Source organism: Octodon degus, unplaced genomic scaffold, assembly GCF_000260255.1.
Source record: "Octodon degus isolate 3935 unplaced genomic scaffold, OctDeg1.0 scaffold00015, whole genome shotgun sequence".
In the NCBI taxonomy this organism is placed as follows: domain Eukaryota; kingdom Metazoa; phylum Chordata; class Mammalia; order Rodentia; family Octodontidae; genus Octodon; species Octodon degus.
In genome coordinates, this window is record NW_004524591.1 from 18,607,128 (window position 1) to 18,618,066 (window position 10,939).

General features: G+C 42.4%; 1 protein-coding gene across 3 annotated transcripts in view; it reads left to right on the forward strand.

The window, feature by feature from the left end:
• The window catches only part of Creb5 (cAMP responsive element binding protein 5), a 421,895-nt gene that overhangs the window by 163,094 nt on the left and 247,862 nt on the right, over positions 1-10,939 (forward strand). For all 3 annotated transcript variants that reach the window (XM_023709868.1, XM_023709869.1, XM_023709870.1), the window contains exon 5: positions 7,405-7,577. In XM_023709868.1, coding sequence (XP_023565636.1) covers positions 7,405-7,577 — 173 coding nt within the window. The remainder of the gene's footprint in view (positions 1-7,404; positions 7,578-10,939) is intronic.

The following is a 10,939-nucleotide window of genomic DNA, read 5'->3' on the forward strand; positions in this document are numbered from 1 at the left end:
TTTTTTTTTTTTGCTCTGAATGCCTTCAGGGCAGGTTTGACTGGCTGGAGTTGTGGGGATCGAACTACATTTATTTATTTATTTATTTATTTATATATTTATTTATTTGTTTTGTCATCCTCCACAAGGAAATCTCCTTATCTCAAGACTCTGGAAGCATAGGACTTAGTAGTTATGAATGTGGTTGAGCACTCTCAGGCCAGATTCTCTAGGTCTGAGCTATACTCCTTGTCAGCTGTGTACTTGCATCAGTTCAGTTAACCTCTCCACTCCTCAGTTTCTCCACTTGTAAAAGGGAAACAGAGTAGCCATACCTACCTCTTAGATTGGTGATAAAGTTTAAATGAGTTTTCTGACATAGAGTAAGGATGCATAAGTGTGAACCATCATTTCTATTCATACCAACTATGGGAAGTAGCCACCAGAATGTATTTTTTTTCCTCTGAGTGTCATGTTCTACATTTTCCTGAAAACAAATGAGAATCTATTTGCTGTCAAACCCTGGAATGTTTGTTATTTTACATGATCCTGATCATGATCTTGTCAACGGAATGATCAGCTCTGCTTTAAAGAGGAGAATGATGTGGCTCAGAGAACTGAAATAAAATACCACAGATGGTAAGAAGCTGACGTGAACTTGAACCTAGGTCTTAATGATTCTGCTGTTCCTGTTTTCCTTTTGCACTGCTTAAATTTCTCTGGGAATAAATGAAAATTCTGAAAAAGCAAAGCAAATGCATATGTGAAGGCTGGAGATTCCACAGCGCCCTACACTCTCTTCCCACTCTCCTTCCTGCAGCCATTCTTTGAGGTGCTTCCTTATCTTGTTGCCCATCTCGCCTCATGTGACTATGTGAGGAGACTGCTCTAGAGAGAGAAACAGCCTGCATAGATTCAGACGTCCCTCCCTCTCCCTATCCTCTCTACTGTGTCATTCTACCCACAGTTGTACAGCAGTCTTCCAAAAAGTACCCACACTGACCCCAGGAGCACCAAAAGGAGGGGTCCAGACCCTTTAATGTCCTTCCTCCTCTTCCAGAAAGCTTGGCATCCTCTAGAAGGGTTAGAACTTTTGTTTTTCTGTAAATGTCTTGGGCATCTTTTGGATGCAGCTCTTGAGTATTTACATATGGGAAGTTTTAAAAGTCCTCATAACTTCCCTGGGCATCATTAAGAAGCGGACCCATTTGAGATTGCACAACTCAACTTGTAAACACATGTTGAGGATGACCCTCATTCTTTATGGAGAAACCCATAAAATCCCTTCACATTGGCAGTTGGATGGAATATAGATTTGCAGATAACATTTTGGGATCTTATGGGAATCAGCCCCATTTTTCCTGTATGCTCCAGCCTTCCCTTTCAATTGTGGTGAGCGGTCCTTTATGATTTATTACCACACCCTGAAATTACAGTCATTTTGAAGAACATGCATGTACATTAATATACACTGGGTTGCTTTTTGCATATTGTACTCCAAGCCCATGCATGTAGGAAGACAATTACCACCCTACCTCAAGCCTCCTGAGTATGCGATCGAGACTTATTATTTTCCTGGTTCTCATCCCATGCACACCCTTTGTGTCAGAACAATGAATGGGGAGCAAAGTACTGCAGGACACCAAAGGGAGGCAGAAGCCAAAAAGCATGCTGAGAAATTTCTACCAAAAAAGGGAAAAATTTTGCTAAAGATAATTTTTGGTAGAGCTTTCCTCTCTGATGACGGAGAGACTGTGCTTTTTGTTAGGTCCATTTCTTGCATCGTGATCCCTAGGGTCTGCTGGAGACTTATAATTTTAGGAAAACTCACTTCTACAGACTCTTAGGGTTGTAGAGAAAAATTAAAGTCAGTAGGCCCATGAATCATAGTTTTAAAAGTCTACTTGGATATTTAGATTCTCATAAAATGTAAAAAGAGAAGAGACTCATGTCATTTCAGAGCTGGAGAAGATCATGGAGTGCTTGGGGTCTGTGTACCCCAAGCCCTTTCTTCTACTTCTGAGGCTACTGGGCTTGATGAGGCTGAGTAATTTATCCAGATTAGAGGGCTGTTGGGAAAGGAAGAGAGTCTACACTAGAAGAGGCCTCCTACCTTTCATACCAGTATATTTTCAAATTTATTGGACATTACTAAACATCTGGAAGTATGTGAGCCAAAGTATGAACTGTGTATTATAAATGTGAGAATCTTGGCCATAGAAGAGATCTTGGAGGTTGTCTGGTGCCATCTTCTCTCCTGATGCAAGAATCTTTTTTGGGGCACCCTTGACAGATGGCCCCTAGTCCTGACTTAACTCAAGTTCCAGGAAACTTAGCACTGTACAGGGAAGCTTGTTTTGTCTTTAGGTATCTCTACATACTAGCACATTTACTTGAAAAGAGGTCAAATCTGTGTCTTTGAAGAGCCGTCCTGCAAATGGGAAGGGTGACCGGAAGTGAGTGGCCTAGTACCGGTGACAGGGAAGAGTTTGCCTCTTTTTTCATCTTAAAAGGATTTTTTTTTTTTTGCTCTGAATGCCTTCAGGGCAGGTTTGACTGGCTGGAGTTGTGGGGATCGAACTACAGCAACCTGAGGCTGACAGCTTTGTGGAAGCAGCCACTTAAAGAACTGAGCTAGGGCCAGGCCCCCTCTCATCTTAAAAGATGAGACAATAATACTTACCTTAAAGGGCCATTGTGAACATCAGAGATGCAATTTATAAACCATCTACCATGGTGCTTGCTTCAAAATAGATACTCAGATTGTAGTTAGTATTGACTTTTATCATTACAATCCAATGTTTTGAATTATAGAGCATTGCAGACTTTGTCTAATCCCACAAATATTTGAAGGCAGTTAACATGACCCTCTAAGTCTTCTCTGCTTTAGACTAAATATTTCCTGATTTTCTACCATTCTTCCTGCAATGCATTTTGGATTCATTCACTGCTTTCATTCCCTCCTATTTGTCAATTTCCCCTTTAAAATGTGGTGGCCAAATGTGGTCAATCTAAGTTATTCTGCAGCAGGGTAATTACTTCCCTTGATCTGGTCATTTCACTGCTCCTAAAGCAGCCTAGATTTATGCTAGCATCCTCGGAGGACAGATCACATAACTGATCTGAGGAAAACCTGGTTCTGCTATCGGGAACATTGGCCCACCTCCCAACTTCGTGTCAACTGCAGATTTGACAAGCATGATTTTTACCTCTTCTTCCCAGCTGTTGATAAAAATATTGAACAAGAAAAGGCCAAAGGTTGAACTTCAAGGATCACCTCTGATCCTTGCCTTTCTGCTGACAGTCAGCCAGGGTCGCCAGTGGTGACATGGCATCGCTAGTTTCAAACCTACTCACGTGCTCTATCAAAAACAACTTATCAAGATCCACTCACACTCTGGGTCTTGCAAATTGGATATTTAATTTTTCTGGAGCACTATCCTTTTATCAGTTAAAACAGATTTTGAATCTATAATTGGGACAATGTGACCTAAGAAAATAATTTCATGTTTGAGTTACTATGTAATGCTTAAAGAAGAAAAAAATCACCTTCTCTAAATGTGAGATGATAATGATTTTGCTGGATTGTTTATTTTTCCAAAATGTTTTGAAATGACTCTCTGAGTCTGGGAGAGAGGATGGAAGAATGTGCTCATGTTTTGTGGGAGGAAGAGAAGAGGTTATTGAAAGGTGAGAATATGACATTTGGGAGCCTTTTCTATCTCTTGTCCCTAGATCTCAGAGACAAAGAGATTACCTAGAATATTGGTGGGGACATTTGACTTGACTGATGTATGCATATGTGTGTATGCAAGTATCACACCAAACCCTGTTAGTATACACAATTAATCTGCATTAATATGCATTCTAAATGTATAATAATTGTTGGTGGGAGAGAATATAAAATATATTCCCAGATGGTAATTTTTATCCTTTCCAATCATTATGAGAAAACAAACATTCTTTAGCTTTTCTTTTGAGAGGTAGCTGTTCCTCTTTTATTGAACATACTTTTCTTTGAAGAAATCAGGTCTGTTTCTTTGTGCTGTAGCACAAGGCTAGCTTTCCTCAGTTTTTGTGGTGGATGTAAAAATTGTTTGTTGATCAGTCACACTAAAGTGGTTGAAGATTGGAACTTCATTTTCAGTGTTTTCGTTCAAGGGCTCATTTAGCATTTTTTGAAGGCTTTCGCTCACCAGTCTACACACTGTGTGGCTTTTTAAATACTGACCCTGTGTGTTTCTCCAGCCCAAAGTGGAACAAGTGCCATACTACCTAAAACTATCATAATGAGCATAGTTTTAGATAGCAAGGTGAACAGACAGGACAATAGCACACCCTCCAAAATTCACCAGAGATAAGCTTTTATCATCCTAGGATTTCCAAGAATACTTTCTTATGTTCATTCATATACCCTGTATTTGTCAAGTACTTATTTTTGCCAGCACTGGCCTTCACAGTGGAGACACAATGGAGAATAAAATTAGATTTAGTTCCTTTTCTGGTTGTGCTTACAAATGAGGGAGGAAATTGCTACTTAACAGATAAGCAAAGACAATTATCAACTATGGAAAGCCCCATAACGGAAAAGGCAATGGTGTCCAGCACTGGGAAGGTGAGTGGAGGCTTCCTTTATGTGATGCTCAGCCTGAGAGCTGAAGGTGGAGTCTGAGCAAAAGCACTGGTGTCAGCAGACAGCATATACAAGCCTTGGTGCAGCAATGGAACAAGGTCACACTGACAGCAGAAGTCCAGGAGGATGAGAAGAGTCACAGAGAGCTAGAGTGAAGGTGGGGTGAGATGGACCTAGAGGGAGGACAGGCCTCGGAGGGTACACAGAGTGCTTTTGGTACTTTCCAGACCATGCAAACCCATCCAGTGTTTCCAGGAGGGAGGCAGGCTGTGGAAGCTGCGGGCCATGTGACAAGTCTTGTGTTTCAAAGAGCTCAGCAGTTATGGGGAGGATGAGGATGAGGAGGAAAAGAGCTTGGAAGGAATGAAGGAGGCCACTTCAGAGCCCATTGTCTGGTCCAAGGAGATGATGGTGTTGGATGTAGACTGGTAGAAGGAGGGATGGAAGAATAGAAAGAAATGGACCAGCCAGATAGTCCAGCCACTGGACTAAAGTGCCTGCTTAGGCAGGTGCAAGGACCAGGATTTGATCCCTGGTGTGCTATGTTGGCCCCATCCCCGGGGCAAGCTGAGCCAGTGACTGAGCCTGGGTGTGGTGGCACGCGCATGTAATCCCAGTGCTTGGGAAGCTGAAAACACTAGGATCACTACGAGTTTGATCTGTGTAGTGAGACCCTGTAAACCCTATACAAAATACATAAAAAATAAAAATTAAAAAAAAATAATAGAAAGAAATGATGAATTTCTAAAGTAAAATTGGGGAATGCTAATGGGATTTGAAGAGAAGGGCTGTTGCAGATAACTCATACATATTATATTCATTTTATACACTTACATTCTTTGTGTATTTAAAGATAGAAGATGGTGCACAGTACACAGCACCATGGAAATAGTTCTACTGAGAGTTAGAAATCCTTCCAGGCCTCAGAACAATGTGACTAAAGGCATGAATAATGTTGATTGCTTTTGAGAATCAAAACAGTGGGAAAAATAACATCTGAAATTATTTACCTCATCAAAACTTCACTAAGACCTGGGGATATAAGTTTGTTAAGGCTCACTTTCCAAAGAAATAGCACAACTACTTCTTTAAGAATCGTTTTTACTGAGTCTCTAAATTCTATAAAAAGAACTAAAACAGACCACTTTCTGTGCTGCCACCCTAATGCCACTCATCGTTTCCTCTCATATTACCTCTCCTGACCAGAGTGTTTTCCCACATCAGGAAGACTTCTCAGTAGAGAAGAAGAAGCCTTTGGACTATGTGCACATATAGGCCGGGAGGCTCCCCTGACAACACGGTCAGCTCACAGTCTAAGCTGGGTGCCCAGTTCTCACTTGGACAGCTGACAAACTGTGTGGTCAGGGCTTAGAATCAGAAACCTGGGAGAAGTGCCACGCGATGGTTACTGCCTCCATACCTTACGTGTTATCACCATCATTTCATCCATAGAAACACCAGAGTTCAGACAGATACCCATTTTTTTCCTTGGGCAAATTGCTAGTGACATATGTTGCTTTCCTCCCATCCTCAATCCATTGTCTGAATGACCTCTGGAGTGTCCCAGCCCTTCCGGGATAAAGGGCCACAGCTGGCTGCCACAGCGACTCTTGTGTTGCCCTTACCTGTGATTCCAGTTGATCATGCTCTTGCTCTTTCTTTACTGGCTTTTGAATATCTTTATGCCATTTCAGTCCCCGGGCATCCATCTGTCCTTCTTCTCCATAATGTGCATCCTCTCTTGTCCTAGTGACTTTCTTCTCTAACAAAAACTATTTTTTAAACCAGTTTAAAACAAAACAAAACAAAACAAAACAACCAACATCTTGTTATTGTTATCCAGGCTAACCTTGAACTCACTGTGTAACCTGGGCTGGCTCCAAACTCTCGCTCCTTTTGTTTCAGCCATTTGAGGGATGACACAGGGGTACTTTGTATATTTTAGCTCATTTAAAAAATTTTAAACAAAGGGGGTCCCTATTCAAGTTCCTTGAAATAACTCAGATGTTTCACTGGTTCCTCAATTAGGTTATTCACTCAGTACGTGTCTGTTGAATGTCTACTCTGCTCTAAGTACCATGGGATAGAGATTGAGCATAGGCATTCCATATTCTAAAGGAAAAGATAGAAAACGTGGAAGCAGACAAGCGTCGTGGTTCTGTATGTCTTCTTTTCACGCAATTGTCGGAGACTGTATCAAAATACAAGAGAGCACTGCACCCTTTTCTCTTGTCATCAGATTTCAGAGGCCCTTTCATCTGTTGAAATCATCCCCATTTCATGGGTTGTTAAGTACCCAGACTGCAATTTGGAAAAGTAGTAGTTTCCTGTAGAAAACTCATACAGTTGGCCACTCTTCTAGGACTGAAAACAAAGCAAAATGAGTGCAACCCAGTGTGGCTGTCACTTGAAGCAGGGCACAGAGCTAACTTCGCTAAATCACGTATTATGCACTCACCTCAGAAATCACTTTCCAGTGCAACATATATCACATGGAGTCAGGAAAGTATGCACTAAATATCCCTGATGTAAACCTTACTTCAGGATGGCGGCAGAGTGATAAGCAGACTTCAAGGCATTTCCCTTTGTGTTCTACTCTGAGAGTAAGTAGCTATTTTTCATCTCCTTGTAGCTGTAAGTTATAATGTGATGAATGGGCCCAAGGCTTGCCAGAAGCCATAACTTTCTATTTAGTTGACACGACCAGATTCCCAGGCTTGGCCTTTGAGAGCTTGGAAGTAGCATGAAACATTGCCTCCCCTTGACCTTTCTGCTCTGTCTTCCTTGGGCAGAATATCTCAATGCATAATACAGTCGGTGGGGCCATGACGGGGCCTGGAGCTCACCAGCTTGGCAGCACCCGGATGCCCAACCACGATACCAGCGTTGTGATTCAGCAAGCCATGCCATCGCCCCAGTCCAGCTCCGTCATCACACAGGCACCTTCCACCAACCGTCAGATCGGGTAAGGAGATTCCCCTTGGCTGCCTCTCGGACCTGGCTGGTGCTCAGAGAACAATCTGGACTTTCTCTTTGTTTCTGGTACTCAGATTTGTTGGTTTTCCTTGCTGTTGTGATATTGCCGAGAGCTCAGAGTGATGCTTTTGATGAGAGAAGGGAGGAGTCTCTGTTTGTTAGAAGCTGTTTTGATGCTGCAAGTGGAAGAGAGCGAGTCATTCTGTGTCCTTATGTCTTCAGAGAGCATTTGTGAACTTTAAAATGATTGTAGGCAAATGTGTGCCTGTATGGAGGCCAGCACAGAGCATTCAAGACAAATGCTCCACCATGGTAGGACGCTCTGCAGCCTTCCTGCTCCTTGGGTGTGCCCTGCCTTTCTAGGAGCTGCTCAGCTACTGCCTGCATTTCCTTTATCTTTCCATAGTCTCTTGCCTCTGGCCCTTCTTTGTACAAAAATGGTTAGCTCTCCCTTCTCTCTGTCTAGGTCCATGCTCATTCCTAGAGCAGCCAAGACCTAGGAAGCAGGCTCCCTTCCTCCCATCATTGAGTCCTAGCCATGTATTTCGTATGGTATGATGGGAATTGCTCCCGGGTCTTGGCATCACGGGATTCTACTGGGCAGAGTGTTGAGAGCATCACCAACGTGGGCAGCTCCCAGCAGCTTTTTAGAAATTCTCTGACTCCACTTCCTTATCTCCAGAATGAAGATGGAGTTTTTGTTTTCTAAACTCACAGTAGTAAAGATGAAATAAGGGGTTTAAAAAGTACATGGGTTCTTAGGAAGAAAAAGTAATAACTTCATCCAAAAAACTATGAGAAATGTGTCCAGTTAGATGCTGACAACTGCTTACTCTGTGTTCCCAGAATCATCTCTTCAAATAAGAAGCACCGTGCTTGGTATAAGCACTAGGATTCAGTTTGAATTTCCAGCTGATCCTTGGTCGTGGTGATTTAAAAAGAAATTTAAAAGCTGCTCCACAGTTTGTTAGTGTGCCCATCCACCTTGTTCATGTTGGGAGGAATCCCAAACTGACAGTGAACACTGGCTTATTCCTCAGAATGTTCTAGAATGAGTGCCTTGTGTCTCACATTTCTCAGCTCATCAAGATGGGCTGTGACACCAAGATATGTGGTAGTGATGATTCTCTGAGATTTCCGTAGCGACCTTTGATTTCTCATTGAAGAAACTGAAAGTCAATCTGGCCTTTAAATGTTTGGCTTTGTTTTAAGAAGCCAAAGCTAAATAAGCAAGAATCTTTGGTAAAAAAAAAAAAAAAAATTCTTTTCTTATGACTGTAAAAACAAATGTTGCCATTATCTAGAGAGAGAACCCATGCATGCTAAGAGGGCAGGATGGATTCATTAAAGACAGCGTCCACTTTTCAAGGGACTCCTTCACTATTGGGGCCTGGCTTTGGGCAGACAATTCACAGCGAGGCAGGCTAATTATAAATATTTTATTTTTCTTTCAAGGAGAAAAAGCATAAAATGTGCTGGAGTTTACTAGCAGTTTTACAACATTCCTTCCCCACTGGAGTTCTCCTGCCTGCCCTCTCCACCCTCACCGTCTACCCTGTTGGAGGCCCTTAGTGTTCGCCCATTGTTCCCACAACACTGGTTTTTATGGAACAGTCTTTTAAGGGTTAGCACTAAATTTTAAGGTGGGTGTTGACTCTGTCAACAATTTACCCGGCTGGCCCAGGACTGTACATTTGGGTGACATCTGCAGGCCATGTCACTCTGCTTGGATGAATAGGGGTATTTCTCTTGCATATGACCCCCTAACACACTTACTCATCCTATTTATTTCCCTACTTGGGGTGTTATATGTCTCTCCTAGTGTGTTCTAGGAGATAATTGTCACTTTTAGAACCCGTTCCACTGCCAAGCTAGAGGGAGGCTATTTCTTTTCTTCAAATTCTTCCCTGTTGTGCTTACTGTGTTGATTCAAACCGATACATCTGTCATTTCCATTTTTCTCCCTGTGACCCATCCAGAACTGTGCCCGGATGATCATGGGGTCTCAGAAAGAAAAAGCCCAGCCCATCTCACCAGTGCACTTGGTATAAAACTCTAGGCGGTAACATTTGGGGATAGTTGACTCTTTTATTTCTTTCAGAAAAGAGGAAATGAGTACTTATTTTAAAACATAAGTTTTCTCTGGAGACTGTGTCTTTAAATGAGCATTTGAAATTGCAGATAGCTTTTTCCCCCCTTATTCTATATTTTTTTTCTCTGTGTGTGAGGCTGCACAGAACCATATTGTAGTAATATTCTGATTTTTATCACAACCTCAAGTATTTAAGTGTCAAAATCTGGCCAAGCCACCTGCAAATGTTTGCCATGGCTACTGGCCAACAAAAACAGCAAACAGCAATGAAGGTCTCCATTCAGGCTTAGTGCTTAAGCCGCATCCAGCCAGAAAGGCTGGGACCCACCTGTGCCCACGCACAGCCTCTTGTGCTGTGGCCAGGGGCTGTGTGCATGGATGGAACTTTGTGGGAGATGCCACAGCCAAGCTCCTGTTCACCCTTTTCTTCCTTGTCACCAGTTCTGTGCTTCCCTCGGCAATCCCACCTTTGCTCTTTTTCTCTTCTTTCATGCTTCCAAATGTAAACTTAGAGGTCTGACTGTGTTAGAAATGATATTGACATAAAAGACTAGAAAGTGGGAGTGGTTGCAACGATCAGTAAAGGCATCATAAGTGTTGGATTTATATTCTTTTGGGGCAGGCACTGAGCCAGAGCAAATCAAAAGGAGTGGAAATGTGAAATGCAAAGAAATAACCTTAAAAGTTGGTGAAGCAGCGACAGATGCAATGCATATTCCATACTATTCCGTAGTGATCCATGCTGTACCTTAGACTCAGCTGGGTGAAAGTACTGCTATTATCTGAGTAGAAACTCTAGGTGAGTATAAATGCCCCAAATTGCACTTAGGTGGTTAGGCAGGCTAGAAAAACACACAGCTCCAGGGTGTGTGGGAGGCATCCCCGAACTAGGGACTCCTTGTGCTCAGTCATACTGGCAGACGCTCTGGCGGGAAGTGTCTTTGGCTGATTGATGGTAGCATGTCAGGAGATAAGGTTCCCAGATGGGGGAGAAAAAAGGTGGGACGTGAGCTGCAAAGGAGACAAGAGAGACAGAAAACAAGCATGTGTTAAATAGAGATGAAATTGATTCAGCCTTGAACCAAGTATGTGGCAGTTCCCTAAGAGTATCTCTATTCCAGTCATTTTTTTATTAGATATCATGTAACAGCCTCATTAATTCAGGATCAAGTCAGCAAAGCCTGGGAAAAGTGGTGGATGAGCATATCGCGGCAGTGTGAACTCTCTCATTCTCTTTCTGTCTCTGTCTCTGTCTGTCT